At 36.4% G+C, this 17,858-nt stretch overlaps 1 protein-coding gene across 1 annotated transcript in view; it reads right to left on the bottom strand.

Annotated features, from left to right (window-relative positions):
• Positions 1 to 17,858, bottom strand: part of LOC125666502 (myc box-dependent-interacting protein 1) — a 71,121-nt gene that overhangs the window by 9,710 nt on the left and 43,553 nt on the right. The window contains exons 9-13 of the mRNA XM_048899662.2: positions 17,243 to 17,340; positions 16,180 to 16,292; positions 15,126 to 15,253; positions 14,415 to 14,732; positions 6,254 to 6,355 (exon numbers count right to left, since the gene is read on the bottom strand). Coding sequence (XP_048755619.1) covers positions 6,254 to 6,355; positions 14,415 to 14,732; positions 15,126 to 15,253; positions 16,180 to 16,292; positions 17,243 to 17,340 — 759 coding nt within the window. The remainder of the gene's footprint in view (positions 1 to 6,253; positions 6,356 to 14,414; positions 14,733 to 15,125; positions 15,254 to 16,179; positions 16,293 to 17,242; positions 17,341 to 17,858) is intronic.

The raw sequence follows: 17,858 nt of genomic DNA, 5'->3' as shown, positions 1-17,858 counted from the left end.
AACGTCGAGCCATGCTGTCAATAAGCACCCGGATGTTTCCCATGGGAAGGTTGTTCCACTCTTCCACGAGGGCGTTTCATAGCTCTGCCAAAGTCATGGGTTGTGCTCTATGGCGTGAAAGGGCAACCTGCAGCATGTTCCATACATGCTCAATCGGGTTCAAGTCCGGCGAGCGCGCTGGCCAGTCCATACAGACAATTGTCTCCTGCTGAAGGTACTGCTCCACCACCCTGGTGCGATGAGGACGGGCGTTATCATCCATCAGGATGAACTCAGGGCCAACAGCACCAGCGTAGGGTCTGACGTAAACATCGAGGATCTCATCCCGGTACCGCACCCCCGTCATTGTTCCTCTCTCCAGGACATGAAGATCTGTTCTTCCATCCCTGCTGATTCCACCCCAGACCATGATGGAACCACCACCATAACGGTCATGTTCACTGATGTTGGCATCATGGAAACATTCACGTTGTTGTCGCCACACTCGATGCCTCCTGTCTGTTAAGTCCAAACAATACCTGGACTCATCGGTGATCAGAACTTGAACCCAATCGTTCTGTGTTCAAGTGACATGATCTTCAGTCCAGTCCAATCGCTCCCGCCGGTGTCGAACAGTCAGAGGGACTCGGACGCATGCCCTTCTTGAGTTGAGACCTGCATTGTGAAGCCAATTCCGTATCGTCTGAGTGGACACATTTACCCCCGAGGCGTTCAGGAGGTCATTACGTAGGCTGGTTGCTGTCCAGAAGGGATGGCGTCGTGCCTGAAGAGCCAGAAAATGGTCTTGGCGTTGGGTTGTCGACCTCTGACGACCACCCCCATGTCGGTGTACTGCTGTACTAAAAGTTTGCTGTCGGTTCCAGGCCCTGTTTACAACGCTCTGGCTGACGTTTAGTGCATTTGCAACGTCACGTTGTGAATAGCCAGCGTCAAGCATTCCAATACATCTGCCCAGTTGTTCTGTCGTCAGGCGACGCCTTACACGTTGAGGGGGCATTGTGTTGATAAACGTAGTGTAAACACTCAAGTGAGTTTGAAATTTTAGAAAGAATCAGACACTTATGCCTGAGTGAAAATCGTACAATGGTAGCAAAAGCATAAACTGTGATGAGAAACACATTTCCCATGGCATGAAATGCACGTGCAAGTTTGTTGAAGACGTTTTTGATTTCACTTGGACACAATATTGCCAGTTATGCAGTTATTAATTTTTTAAACAGAAAAATATCTATGATCCTTATCAAATTTTGAGTAGTATATATAAACATCCAATTGAATTCACAATGTGTTTCAAAATTAAGATGATCAGGCCTGTATGCTTACTAAATTTAAGTTTACTGATGCCCAGGCTCGACTGGGATGTAGTTATTGCGTTGTAATGAAAGAACCTATCACGTAAGAAACAAAAAAGACGGATTTAAAAAAAAACAACTTTTAAATGTTTATTAAATAAATTTTCGTGTTTTCTCTGTACTAGTTTTAATGATGAAGTGTGTATTATTAAATGCATTATCGTTAATAAGAGCATTACCTTCAAGCATACTTTTGACGATTTTGTGCATTTATCTAACCCACATGTTAATGATATAGCGTGTGTCATTCAAAACACCATCCCTGGAATCGGGTGTGTTAGTTCATAATTGGCGGTGAACTTTAGCCGTAATGTTGGAAGGCTTCACTAATCACCCAAGCTGTAGAACCATTTATGGTGATCTGGGTCTACTCGGTAAAAGTGAGCGTGGATTAGCGGTCATTAATTATAATTGGTGTAGCCGCGGGCGTGAATGTGTGACTCAATGACACCAGGTATGGTAAGCAGAGCAGAAAATTGACTGTATTTCGAGATAAACCAGGTGAATTTGGGGTATGGGACCTTGAAAATACTTCGAAATAAGCAGAGTATTCGAGATTACCGTATTCGAAATATCAGAAGTTTTTTTTAATCATGTATATAGGGAAAACGGCCGGGACCGGCTGTCGATTTCGACTCAAACGGGGTATTCGAGATACAGATATTTTACTGTATATTAATGGAAAATCTTCATGTCTTTCATTTTTTCTGAATAATTATTATTTTTTCCAAACAAATGGACTTCAATTTTGGTAAATTTAGTTTTATATAGTATCAGTAAAATTATCGCAATTCACCCTTGAATTAGAACGCTTTACCCGATATAGTATTGCGTTGTGTGACGACACAATTGAATGAGACGATTGAACAATTTGAATGACATGTTTGATGTAATACAACAAGAGTTTTCATTGGCCGATTACAGCCCGCCCACGTTCTCGAGCGGATTCAGTGTAGCTGGAGAACTATAGCTTTCTAAAAAGATCCACCTCTTATAAAAACCTTCCATTTACGGGTCACAAAAAGCTGCGGACGGTTGAGGCCTGATATCGGTGTATTTTGTGTTGCTGTCTCATAAACCCAATATAAAAAAATCTTAACATATTTTCCTACTATATACTTGTGTCCAAACATACCTTCAAATATTCATTAAAACCACACACGACCCGAAAACTCGCAGCTTCAAATGATTTCATTTGTTGACGTAGCCATTGCTATTGGTATGTATTCATAAAATTGGTTGTAAGTTATGTATTCGCTCTTCATTTATTATCAACATGAACATTGAATAGAAATTAACATTTTTTGTACCAGTTTTTGTAAAGGTAAAATAAGCTCTTGATTAACGAAAATGCTACATAAGCTCATTAGATGGATACCGGCCGGCACAGCCGCCCATGACTGATGAAAGCCGCATTGCTGTGAGTTTAGCTATTTGAATAATTATCATTTAATAGGACTGGGGTGGTATATTATTTAAACTATTTAGCTAAAATATTTGTGGGGTATTAGTACACATCTAGACGCTATTGTGCCAGTATGGAAATGAACTGGGATTTGAATTGACTGGCTATACCTAACATGGCTACGTCTACGAACTCGATTTCCATCAAAAGCTGTGATCGAGATTTTTGGGTCGTATGGGGCTTTAATAAATATTTGAAGTTATGTTTGGACACAAGTATAGTAGGAAAATATGTTAGGAATTTTTTTGATATTAAATTTATGAGACAACAACACAAGAATACAACTTTTTCTCTTCCTTCCTTTGAAGTTTTTTTTCCATCTAGCCGTCATGTTTTCAAATGCTGACTACTCCCGTATAAGGGAATTTGGGCGGACTTATACATATGGACCAATGAGAGTTTCTGTTGCATTTCGCAATTGTATTACAAACAGATTCAATTGTGTCGTCACACAACGCAATACTATATCGGCCAAAGCGTTCTAATTCAAAGGTGAATTGCGATAAAGCAGAAGTCTTTCAAATGATAAAGACAGGATAATTTTGAACCAACCCTGAAATCATGAGATTTCCAATTTCGGTACATGCTCCTTCTAAATATCCATTTGGTTTCCATTTAGTATCAATAGCATTAAAGAAGATGTTATTATTTAAATGTTTTACACATAAACACTATATGCCAATATTGACTCTGCCCTGGAGTCAAAACCTTTACCCTGAGGTCATGAAATTTACTTTTTTGGTAGAGGACTTAATTCCTGCTCTATTTGACTATATACATTTAATTTTTCTAATTTACAGATGTGCAGTACATAGCATAGAAAAAGATTTTGAAAATGGTCAAGAGTTTGCTTCGCCCCTAAGCCCAAGGGGTGCAGGAATCCTGAAATTTACAATTTATGTCCTCCTTGTCCCAAAGATGCTTCATACCAAAGTTAACAAAAATTAGAATGGTAGTTATCAAAACGTTAAAAATGTTCAAAACATAATGACGCAAACAAACAGCAATATGTTGCCTGTGTGACTCAGATGACCTATAGTAATATAATTTTCATCCCCTATTGTGGCCTCACCTTACAATACTTCCTGGGACCATGGTACAAACAAACCTGAATCTGCTCTACCTGAGAATGACAGTGTACTATAATCATGGACCTCTTGTTCTTGAAATATTTTTCAAATTTTCTTCAAAATAATATATTCCTAACAAAATCTTCTATATATTTTTATGTTAATTAACTTTGATCCACTATTGAGACCCCATTCTAACACCCCCCTCCCCCAATGCACTTCCTGAGGATGCTTGCATATCTTTTCATTCATACATGTATGTCAATTCAATAGTGAATTTGAAATATGAGACACCATAGAGTCTTCCATATCTGCTTCATGCTTGGATATTTTATTGAAATGGCAAACTAACAACTCTACTTTTAGACAAATGAGATGGCTTCAGCTTCTCCATCGTCAACTTCCCAAATTTATGTTGCAATATTCCATTATCACCTGACCAGCATAATTATAGTGCTTATGTCTCTTAACTGATTTGATCTGTGAGAGTATGTTCTGCACATGATAATTTTTTAAATTGAGACAGGCTACTGACAAATAAGTTGATGTTACAGGGATTTCAATAGTCTCATTTGAAGTCAGATTTTTACAAATTCTATGGTCATTATAATGATCTTATTCGCAAATACACGTACCTGTCGTTAAGTCGAATACTGTCCGAGGTGTTTCATATCAAATACAACCTGTTGTTAAGTCGAATACTGTCTGAGGTGTTTCATATCAATTGCTAGGATGTTTTTTACACACTAATTTTGACTACAGATGAATCTGTTTAACTGATCATGACAGAGGGCTCAACGCATGTGTGACCAGTCAATAGGAGAAGCTTACTCTCCCTTATAGGCACCTGATAACACCTCTGGTGTGTCCATTGGGGTCTGTGTTTGCCATTCTCTTATTTTGTATCTTTTATGGGATTTATGAGATTGATCATTGTTTATAACTTTTTTTTATTAGTATGACTAATCATGGTCGTGTTGCTCTTCAGGAGATTATTTTTTCTTAATTGAAACACTTTTAGTCTCATATGCTTTATGTCAAATTTTTGTTCATTACAATGTGCTGAATTTGAAATCAGCTTCCAACCTGGACACTGTTTAGTTTGTTTATGTCAATGTAAACGACTTCTTGTCCTAGATGCGAATGGGACTCACAACAAACACGTCAAATACAGCACGATACATGTTTTATTAATCAAGGCTGCTAACGATAAACTTCTTTGTTTTCTGAGTGAAAGGCTTGCCCTTAGTACTGGGGAATCCTACAGGTATTTAAATGGCAAATACATAATAAGAGTTTAAATCAGGATGAAGGTCAGTTCTATGTCATGAGTGTTTATACATGTAAATACCCGGAGTGAAGGTCAGTTCTATGTCATGAGTGTTTATACATGTAAATACCCGGAGTGAAGGTCAGTTCTATGTCACGAGTGTTTATACATGTTAATACCCGGAGTGAAGGTCAGTTCTATGTCATGAGTGTTTATACATGTAAATACCCGGAGTGAAGGTCAGTTCTATGTCATGAGTGTTTATACATGTAAATACCCGGAGTGAAGGTCAGTTCTATGTCATGAGTGTTTATACATGTAAATACCCGGAGTGAAGGTCAGTTCTATGTCATGAGTGTTTATACATGTAAATACCCGGAGTGAAGGTCAGTTCTATGTCATGAGTGTTTATACATGTAAATACTCGGAGTGAAGGTCAGTTCTATGTCATGAGTGTTTATACATGTAAATACCCGGAGTGAAGGTCAGTTCTATGTCATGAGTGTTTATACATGTAAATACCCGGAGTGAAGGTCAGTTCTATGTCATGAGTGTTTATACATGTAAATACCCGGAGTGAAGGTCAGTTCTATGTCATGAGTGTTTATACATGTAAATACCCGGAGTGAAGGTCAGTTCTTTGTCATGAGTGTTTATACATGTAAATACCCGGAGTGAAGGTCAGTTCTATGTCATGAGTGTTTATACATGTAAATACTCGGAGTCCTGATTAGGGAGACTGCAGCTTCTCTTTGTAGCATTCTGATGAACGACTAGGGCTGAAGTTTGAACGTGATTTACTGTTGTACATTCTGATGAACAACTAGGGCTGAAGTTTGACCGTGGTTTACTGTTGTACATTCTGATGAACAACTATGGCTGAAGTTTGACCGTGGTTTACTCTAGGGCTGAAGTTTAACCGTGGATTACTCTGTTGTATAACCCTCCACAATGAAAAATCATTTTTTGCAATTATTTTTAAAGTACCAATTTGCCCCTGTACACTGCAGAGAGCATAACAAAAATTCAAGATACACTATTGATCGTTAATCTACTCACTTTAAAACATTGCATGGTATATAAAACTCCTACTTGCCTGATCTTCAGGGTTATCAAATGGAATTACATAAATAATCTCTCCCGTCTCAAATGACAATTCATCCTCATCTTCATTTGTGTAAGGGTGTGTGGCCTGCACCTAAAAAGAAGAAACCAGAAAATAAACAAGCTGAGTTTGTGCAATATAAAGCCTCCGGTATCACAGCCTACATAAGAAAATTCCAATGAGTACTTTTGCACTATAGGAATGGACTTAAAATTGTCATAAGGATTACACCCACTAAATATCAGAAACATCTTGCTCATAAGTGAGAAATTTAAGTAATGTTAAAGTTTTTGATCAGTGAATCATAGGTTGAAGTAAAGAAATAAAGTTGTCAATTGTGAAACCATTTGAAAGGCTTTATCATAGAGGTTATCATAGAGGTTGTACATGCTAGACATCAAAGCTCTGAGACATTCCATAAGTGGGTAAAGGTAATTGATAAAGGTACATAAGACATGATACCATGCCACTATAGGAGTACACCGCTAAATATCAAAGTCCTCTTACTTATATATATATATATATATATATATTAGGGTTGTCAACGAGTAACTGGTTACTCGAGTACTCGTCGGAAGGTCCGAGTATCGATTACTAAAATCAGTAACCAAGTACTTGAAAAAAAAAATTGTTTATTTCTCGTATTTTTTGTTTTGTTTCACTCATTCTATTTTCGCAGATCATCGTAAGTTATCTCAAGTATCGTTCTTTCAATTACCTACAATGTATACATGTAGCCTGAATTAAAGGCCTGTCCTGTTTTGACAACAATTATAGCAACTTTGGTATTTAATAACTGACTATTTTGGCCACACCCTATTCTTTCTGAATATCTATTTAGTTTCAATTTAGTATCAACAGCACTAAAGATGTTATTTAAGTGTTTTACACATAAACACTATATACCAAGTTAGGCCCCACCCTGGGGTCAGTACCCCTACCCCAGAGATCATGAAATTTACAATTTTGGTAGAGGCCTTCCTGCTCTACATCACTATGCATTTAGTTTTTCTTACACATGTGCGGTTGTTGAGAAGAAGATTTTTGAAAATTGGTCAATTTTGGGCAGTTTTCCTCCACCCCTAGGACCCCAGGGGTGTTGGAGTCCTGAAATTTACAATTTATGTCCCCCTTGTCCCAAAGACGCTTCATGCCAAATATGAAAAGAATTGGACTGGTAGTTATCAAGAAGAAGTTAAAAAAGTTCAATTGTTAACGGACGGATGACAACCAATACGCCGGTTTCGAGATAAACCCGAGTTTTTTCCCTTTGGATAACTCTCGTATATAAGTGAGGCGCGAAACAATTTGTTTACATGCGGGAGTGGGACTAATATTCATCACTGCGTAAGTGAATGTACTCAGTAAGTTTCTCATACACTGTTTGATAACCCGAATTCGACTGATACACAAACAAAGTAAGTTATAAGTATTTAGGGAATAATTAAATACATAGAATTCTTATCATATCACGTTATTTCGTTGGTCATAAGTACCATATCTAAGATATTACTTGCAAATATGACATTGTTTTTATGTTTTCACTTTAGTAAAACATTTCTATCGATAGTATTTTGTATTTCCCACATTTACATATCAAAAGAGAAGATGCTTTTAATACATTTCATCGTCTTCCTCGCTGACTGTAGGTCCACTCTGTCCCACTTAGTCATTCAAAGTTCCACTAAATGCTCCTCCTACACAGAAGAGTTCGTATCTCGAAACTGGCGTATTGCAATATGTCACCTGAGTTTTACTCAGGTGACCTAAAAAACAAGTGATTAAAGCTAAAAAGCAAAGAAAAGCAAGGTCACTTGAGTACTTATTACCACAGCAGTTTTTAACTGTAAAGCATCGACCACAATTGACATGCCGGATACAACTAACCGATACAAAAAGTTGAACTAGTTAAAAAGAGAAAGATGAAATATCACACATTTAACAATATTTACATTTCCAATGCTTTTGCTTCTGTTATCTTTACAAATTATAACTAGGAAGAATTTTTTTAGCACACTGTTTTAGCACACTAAAACTGATATCTATACCCTTCCATTTTTCATAGCTTTTTAAAACATTTTTAGGGATTATCTTTAAAGAGGAAAACTAAGACTTACAGTACATAACATCCGCCTATATGTATATGAGCTTCAAACAAGGAACAGTGTTGTGAACATATGACAGAAATTAACAAGGCTATTTCGTGCATTAAAATAAACCCTGGTTCTTTAAGACACCCAGCCTGACGTCTCATTGTGGTACTATGAAACCTAATCCAACATGCACTGGGAAACAAATATTTTGTTGGAATATATAGTGTGTTGGAGAAAATAGTGTGGAGTCTGATGCCTCCATTATGCGTGTATATATATGTCATTGTCATGTTAATATAAATAATATACTTGTATCTACTGGTACAGTGGAACCCCGTTATTACGTTCCCCCTTTAATACGTTAGTCCGCATATTACGTTGGAATTTCAAAGCACAAAACCATTTCTTAACAAACCTATATAAAATAGACCTCGTTATTACGTTGTCCTAAGATGCCGGGACTCGGTATTACGTTGTAAAAATTCCGACGAAAACGTAATAAACCCCTAATTATTCAATAGTGATTCTCAAAATAATAAGCCATTCACACCTTGACTGCCTGAGGCAGTCACCACGTAAATTTCCTGGTCTGTTTGGGGATTAGAGACGCTTGACTGATCACGCTTCGATAGATCTAGCGACATCAATACAGATGAATACCCCTATCGAAGCCAGTGATAAACAATTAAATAATGTTTATTTAGAAATTGTACTCTATGAAATTTACTTAATTTTTCATATTTTGATAATCAAAGAAATAATTTCTCAACTACCTGCGTGTTCAGCATAGTGTGATTACCTTCGCTATTAAAACTCTATTTACGGACAGCTTTGGTACCAAACATGAAAGACAAGATTTATCGTAGCAATGTTAAAACCGCTTGGGTAACTTCTTGGACATAGGTGACTAATGGTGTTCAATTAAAAAATTGTCCGTTGTTTGGATATGCAGCTTGGGTGTTCGTAAATCTCATCCATACATACACCAATCAAACTGACCTGTGTTATCGGCCGATTCGTGCACGGCATTTACCTCAGTGAATATTCTAAAATCCCCTGATGCGTACGTGATTTTAGTGCCATCATTTAGCGTTGCAAATGAAATCTTCGTGCATCATTATATTTTTTTTATGTGGATTACGCTTAAATTGTTCTCCGTGTTTATCGTTGGTGAGAAAAGTGTGTAAGTGTTGGGTATCGTGTGCGTTTTGTGTCTATAGTTTTGTTGTTTTTTGGATGGGATTTTTTTTTATTGCGTTGTGTATTGTGTAATTAGCGAACTTAATAAAAACGATGTTTTGTTATTTTTTTAATACGAATGTTGAATACGAACCGGAACGAGTTATTGAGAGAAATTTACATGAACGCATTGTTTTAAAGTTGAACAAAATGGCGGTCCAAACGAATGCAGAAAAGCAACGTTTATCAAAACATCCTTATGTATCCTACACCAGAAATAAAGAAAAGGGATAAGAACATGAAGAATTACGGACATTAAAGATAAGATGTAAATAAAACAAAGTATCATAGTCTTTTAAACAAAGAAACAGTAAAGATATATTCACACACCCCTTCACGGAGTACCAACGGACGATATACAATTTCCAAACGATATTTTTAACGGATTTCACTGGGAACGTTTATTACGTTGCCCCCGGTATTACGTTATTTTATCGTGACAAAATGGAAAACGTAATAACGGGGTTCCACTGTAATACAATCGGTTGCTCATTTACTGTCATCAGCTGATTTTTGAAATATTTTTGTGTTGTTATACGATCCCTACATTGCCATGTGGCCGATGTTTGTAAATATTAGGGACAACATGAATGTTCATGACTTGATTCATTGATTTTTGTAACTTGTTTACATTGCACGAGCTACAGTTATTTTAGTGTTGCAGGGATCTTGTCAAACACTAATGATATGTTACAAAAATTACTAAGTTTTAATGTTCTAATTACCTTCGTCACATGTAGGCAGCCATTTTTACCGGAACTGATTATTGTATGGCGCGTAAGAGTTGTAATGTATGCATATGACCCCGGGTCACTGTCTATTTTCGTCTGGCGGTCTTTATGAATGCATATTGCTATTTTCTTCCGGTTTGTGACATTTATTTGAGAGACGAAGATTTTTGGTAGTAAAACATTTACAATTATGTACTTTTATGTATAATTAAAGTTGTATTTAATGTTTTATTTGGAAGCACCGATAGTGTCTCCGGTGGTTTCCAACCTTACGCGTGTGTTGCTCCGGTGGGTCTAGAAGTCTATATAAGCAGCCGGTAGATTTTCTCCGGGACTTTTCCTCAACCAGCTTTTAGAAACGGACGTATAAGAATTAGCACAGTAAGTGTAAGGAAATAGAAGGTTATTCTTTCTGTCCTTAGTTATATAGTAATTTAATTAATGGGTTAATCCCTTAATTAATTACTTAAAGGACACAACGCATGTTTCTAAACTTTTTCATTTTTTCAGCAAAATTAACTCTTTTTATGCCTAAAACTACTTTAAATGTGTTTTAAATGAAATATTTTGCGTAGTTTTCGAGTTTGAAAGCGATGAAATTCAAATCTTGCGATATGCATATTTTCTTTCGCTAGTTTACGCGCCATTTTGTGTGACGTCATATGCGCCCTCGGGTTTGAAAATATCTATTAGCCATTTCATAAACAGATTAGATTTAATCGACAAAAAACCAATTGTCACGTTAACAGCTTGTAAATAATAATGCATTAAGATGTTTTGTGCCCTGCTTGGGTGTACTAGTTGTCGGTAGAAAGGATTTAGACTGAGTATTTTTCAATTTTTCGAAGGAAGGTACGAGAAAAAAGACATGGATAATTTTTTTGTTGGAGCAAGAACTTTACCTTAAAAAACACACCCAGTCACCTTTTCAAACATCGCTTGGACAGAGACCCTGATAAACTGCGAGAAAATGGATATATCGAAGCTATAAGCACTGGTAGGCCTATAGCATACATTCTGTTTTGCTCTTCAAATTCAAAACACACTCGGATCAACTGACCTTCACCTTGTAACAACATATATCGACGATGCAATGTAACTTCTACCAACTGGTAGATTTACAACAACAAAAAATAAAGATACAAAATAATTGAACTTTTAATTATACAAATAATAGAATATTGTATTTCCTAACTTTAAATTGAATTATAAAATTATTTCTTTATTGAACTCGTAGCATCTTGAGTGTGTCAGTTGGCTATAACGCCGTGCTCCCACTTCGTACTTCCTAAAGACGTGCAGATCACAATTCAAAAATAGTAATAAAATTGCTTTATCAAAATAAAATAATGTGATTACCACTTTAAATTTGAATATTTTTATTGATTTGTGTGTGTTGTCTTTTTCTTTCTTTCCAAAATGCACGCGTGACAATAGCTTGGCATAGGGCCTAGTTGTCAACAATTTAACGTATCATAATTTGTCTAATCCAAAAATAAATAATGATTGCACTGTTTATTTTAGAAAAACAGCGCCAATTACAGATGTGTAAAGGAATAACATCCCCAAACAGTTTGTAGACAGCGGCCCATATAAACATTATTTACTCACAATTTTGCCGATTTCATACACGCTTTACTCGCTATATTTGGGTATTTACATCGTTATATGTGTGCACTGGTGGCGAACACATATAAAACTCGGACAATTTATCAACATCAATTTAAATGTTGCCCATGGTAAATTAATTAGGCCCCTAAAAGTTGAGTTTTTAATAATATCTTGCAGTACTTTCACAATCCGAAGGGCGCATGTGACGTCACTGTACCATGTGACTACCTACCTAATTAAATTGACTTTTTTGAAATCGGGGCTAAGATTTAAGTCTGTATTGTAGTTAAATATCGCAAAATTTCGGCGAACGAACTATTAGAATTAATTACTATAAGCATAAAGAAGACAAAATGCATGTAATATTGTATACTTTGAAAACATGAGATGTGTCCTTTAATTAGTGTAAATTGTCGAATTTCTCAGTTTATATAAAGACGGCAGGGAATTTGCGTATTTAATTAACGGGTTAATCCCTTAATTAAATTACTATCTGCATTCTATTAGAAATAGGACTAGGAACAGTTTTATTTATATAAAAAGTCAGTTAACATTACTATTCTGGATAATTTAGAGGTTATTCCTCTGAATTCAGGAGTTTAAGATTGCTGAGGTCTCTTGAATATTTTAAGAGACTTTCATAATACTTATAGGCATAGGAATTTCATAAATATATATTAAGGGTCATTCCCAGGATATATGTTTCAGTGAAAGTCCCCCCTCCCTTTTCTTTTCCGATTTTTAGTAATGTAATAAAAAGCCAAGGTTGTGTTGATTTTTCTCAAGTTACAGTGTACGTAAAACAAGGTGATCGAATCTTTGTTATATTGACATATTGTGTGTATTTATGTCACAGATAGTTGAACTTGGACAATAAAGCTGTAAATTGAAAAGTCTGTTTCTTTAGCTGAAAAATCAGTCTGGTCATTCTGGACTTAAAACAAATCCTGACAAAACTTATGGAAAAGTGAATAAAGAAACCATCCTGACAAAAATCCTGAAAATTAGACAGTAAGCATTCCCCTGGAGAGCGCTACAATAGTATAAAAACCATTTATGCCTCGTTCACACGGATGCGCATTAAATTTTACTTCGCATCAAATTTGATGCGAAGTAAAATAATGCGCATTAAATTAATTCGAATTAAATAGCGTTCACATGGCGGTAATATTTAATGCGAAGTAAACTAATGCGCATTAAATTCGTATGCATCTCTATTAAAGGGTGCGCGAAATAATAGAATAGACTATGTTATTGAAAATTATTTTTATAGATATTTTAATGAATATTGTGTAGATGCAGAATTCTTTGTTCAAAACGCTATATAGGCCTACATGTAGTATACTACATGTTTACAATTTACATGCTGATCTACAGATAAGGAGTTTTTTGTCGTGTTTATTGATATGTTCCCAAGAAATTACGTGTTATTTCCTCTGACAACCAGCATTCAATCTAGACAATATATTGTTTCTTCATGGGCCCAATTTTAAAACTTTGGAACGTCTTTTTCACCATTTCGCTGACTACTGTTGTGACGTAATTTTTAATTACTAATACGTATTATAAGTCTACTATGACGTCGTATGGTATACAAATTAACAATGAGTGGCACATTTGTTTTTAAAAAATGTAAAAAAGAAAATCATATTATCACTATTTTAAAACATTGTTGTCGTATTTAAAAACAATTCCTTCCACATGTATTACTCAGTATGCCTATGCAGAGCACAGATTTACGTCTGACATTACCTAATGACATGCTGTTTGTACATGTTTTTAGTGATTATTATCATTTTGCTTAGTTTTTCGTACAAAACTAACATTAATATATATAGCTGACCATGGGTATGATGCATGTGACCCAAATTGGCCATTACGCATGCGTCTACATTTAATTCGAATTAGCTTCGCTTAGCGTTCACACGGAGCTAATGCGAAGTAAATTTAATTCGCATTAAATCGCGACGTCAATTTTAATTCGAAGTAAACTAATGCGCATTAAAATCTCCGTGTGAACGCGGTTCAGATTTAATTCGCATTAATTTACGTTTAATGCGAATTAAATTCTTCGTGTGAACGAGGCATTAATATAAGGGTTGAAATGTCCAGTGAAATAGTTTACACAGTTGTCAGTTTAAGCAGTTTTCACTGAAATGTTTGCATGGAGGCAAACTGGACAAATCTACAATATCGAAGACAAAAGCTATAAAATCAACCCTGACAAAACACATTCTGTTACAGCTTGCAGCCTCTTTATTTCTGCATCAGTCTAAAATCCCTGACAGAAATAGTAGATAACTAAACATTGCTTCTCAAGTAACAAAACCCTGGAATCACACCTGTAGAGTCACTTCTGGATAACACTACAACAGATATTGTGATACACCTGACAGAAAAACCAGCGGTAAACAGACATTTATCTGCGTCATATATTATCTGTAGGTTATACAAAATCAATATCCATGAGCTCCCTACCTGATAGAGAACACCTGCCGGTAACTCCACTGGTTTGTTGGAGGTTGGCACCTCATAAAGATTGATATCCTCCTGTACTTCCTCCTCCTCGTCTTTTCCCTCCTCCTCCTTCTTCTCTTCGGACTCGGGCAATTTATTGGGAGGTGTTTCATATGCCGGGGATCCCAGAGGTGACGAGGGTTCCTGCTTCTGGGGGGTAACAGGTTCCTGGGCAGGCTCCTCAGGGGGAGGGACAGGAGGGGGGTAAGAAGGGGCGGAGTCTTCTGAATTTTGTGAGACTGTTTCATCTAGGTCACCATTCACTTTGACTTCATTTGCCTATTAAAATTGCATTTATCTATGAATTCATCATTACAGAGCTTTATCAAATTTTGAGATTTTTAGTATATCATATATTGTAAAAGTGGAAAGTCTGACAAGGAGGAAACTTGGACTAAGAACTAGGAAGCCTGTAATTTGTAATTCTCCACAGTCACATTAACTGACTGGGTAAGGAATTCTGTATTTTCTAACTCTCTACACGTTACCTGACTGGGTAAGGAAGCATGTAATTTCTAACTCTCTACACGTTACCTGACTGGGTAAGGAAGCATGTAATTTCTAACTCTCTACACGTTACCTGACTGGGTAAGGAAGCATGTAATTTTTAACTCCCTACACGTTACCTGACTGGGTAAGGGAGCATGTAATTTCTAACTCCCTACACGTTACCTGACTGGGTAAGGAAGCGTGTACTTTGTCTTCCGCCTTTTTTGTTTTGTCAGATTCTTTGTCGTCTTTGTTGTCAACCTTTGCTTGTACATCATTTTCTAATTCACTATTTTCATAAATTGCGTGATCTGCAATGAGATGAAATTCAAATGAATTGAGATTTTGCTGTCTTAATTTTTACCTAATGCATGTGGAGGTACTTGTTAATCTCTGTATGAAGGTTCATGTTGAGATCGGTGATTAGTTATATTCATTTATCTGATGTTGAGGGGCGTTTGTGTTGAGACTGGTATCTGATGTTGAAGGGGGATCGTGTTGAGATCGGTATCTGATGTTGAGGGGCGTTTGTGTTAAGACTGGTATCTGATGTTGAAGGGGGTTTGTGTTAAGACTGGTATCTGATGTTGAAGGGGGTTTGTGTTAAGACTATTATCTGATATTGAGTGGGATTCCTGTTGAGATTGGTATCTGATGTTGGGGGGGGGGGGGGGGGGGGGGGGGGGTCATGTTGAGATTGGTATTGGTATCTGATGTTGAGGGTGTGTGTGTGTTTAGATTGGTATCTGATGTTGGGGGGGGGGGGGGGTGTAGACTTGCTCAAGTCTATATGTTGTTTTTATTACTTTATCATTTCGTTCAAATTTTTCTGTGTTTCAGAAGTCTAAATATCTGCTCTCTATCATACTTAATGTCACCAAACATAGAGACTTGTAAACCCTGCACAGGGCTTATCAGCCTCCTAATTAAATCTGTCATCATGTATCCCTCTGTAGGGTGTTTTATGACCTTTCCCCAAATCAAAATGTTTTAGTTTAGCTGTTGCATTCCTAGTATTTCCATATGGCAAATTCTCTGTTTGGCATTATCAAAAGTATTAGAGAGAGCAATAATTATTAAACATAGAGACTTGAGCAAGTCGGGTGGGGGGGGGGGGGGGGGTGTTCGTGTTGAGATCAGTATCTGATGTTGAGGGGGAGGGGTTGTGTTGAGATTGGTATCTGATATTGTTGTGGGGGGTTCCTGTTGAGATAAGTAAGGAGGTACGTTTATTTACCTGATGTTGAGGGTTCCTGTTTGTCCTCGGGTTCTGTATTCCTTGAGATCTGTGAAGCACCCGGACTGGGTTCATGACCATTTTCTCCATTAGATTCAGGATGACCATTCACCCTAAAGTGTAATAAAATAAACTATCAAAGCTGCTACAGCAAACATAATTAAGCAGTAATAAGATTTCAGCTATTTTCATGCTAGCTTTGTTGAGCTAATGTACAACACTAACACAAGCGACTCTGCATGTGTGGACGTCTCTACAAGTGGGACATCAAATTCCAAAATGATTTAATTTAGTATTGCGTTGTCATGCTTATGTGGAATATAACCCAAATCTTGATTGTCTTCATAAAAGTACATACACAGTCTCTAAAATGCATTGTTAACACTGTTAATCTATTTTTCAATGTGAATACAAACTGTTATTCCTATTTGATAATTTGAACAAGATCAAAGCCTATGAAAACAATGATGACCTGAGACATAATCATTTATCAAATTGAAACACTTCATGTCAATGACGAAAACAAATGTAGAATTTCCATTGAGATTATAAAGACATTTTCCAATGAACCAGATGAGTGGGGGTGACATGAATTGCCTTTAATGTTTTATGCATCTGTTTAAAATTTATCTCGGTCTTAAGAACTAGTCACTGTGAACCAGTGCATCACTAGTAAATTACGAAATAAAGTCATCACAAATGAAAGTTGGTTTACAGTATATTCTGAACTTCAATTAAAAATGTCCAATTATGACTGAGATAGAAAACTATGAATTGATTGAAATTTTTTACGTCCAAGGGGCAAAATTATTTAACCACAACCAAATAAGAACTTGACCTGAATATTCTCATGAAGTATCTATATATCAAATTTCATTTGAATATGTGCATCTGTAGTAGAGTAATTAACAGAAACTGAATTATGAAGTAATGACGGCGGGACAGAAAAGTGTAGCACTATATACCCCAGCTATTTCATGGCATGGGCATATGGACTATATTGATCATATCTATTGAATTCAATGTTACATGTATGTTCATAAAGGCTGTACTAGACACATACTCAGCAGACACTTGTGAACTGAGGGGGCGGGGCTGGAATCTCATTTGCTCACTGTTTTTCGCAAGCCTCTCTGCTTCCAAGTTTATCTCACTGCTTAGCTAAAATAAATTTCATACATGTTATAAAGTCAAACCCCCAAACTGATAAAATGAGCAGTCAAGCAAATCAACTGAAAAATAAATCAAATATTGTATGTAAAATGCTTTTTTTGGGGGGTGCTGTAAATTGCCATTTGCAGGCTTTCAAGTGACATTTTGCAAAAAATAAGGACCATTTTAAGGGCAAAATTATCAAAAAATAAGGGCCTTTTTTAGGATTTTTAAGGGCTTTTTAGACAAAAATAAGGGTTAAATTTACAAATCAATTGGAAAGAAAAAATGTTTTACTCACCATTTGCAAGAGCAATAATACAAAAACTAATTACCCACTCAGAAGATCATACCAGTGGTCATCAACAGCCATATTCGGCATTCAGCACAAACCATGATATAATTCAGGTGGACTCCCATGGCTCACAATCAATGCTGAATATAGCTGATAACCATCAAGATGTCTTCTGAGATGTTCATTTAATTAACATATTCATTTTCTGAAAGTATACTAAGACTAAATTTAA

This window comes from Ostrea edulis, chromosome 6 (genome assembly GCF_947568905.1).
Source record: "Ostrea edulis chromosome 6, xbOstEdul1.1, whole genome shotgun sequence".
Taxonomy (NCBI): Eukaryota; Metazoa; Mollusca; class Bivalvia; order Ostreida; family Ostreidae; genus Ostrea; species Ostrea edulis.
The sequence above is the reverse complement of the archived record's forward strand: the minus strand, read 5'-3'. Positions and strand labels throughout refer to the sequence as shown.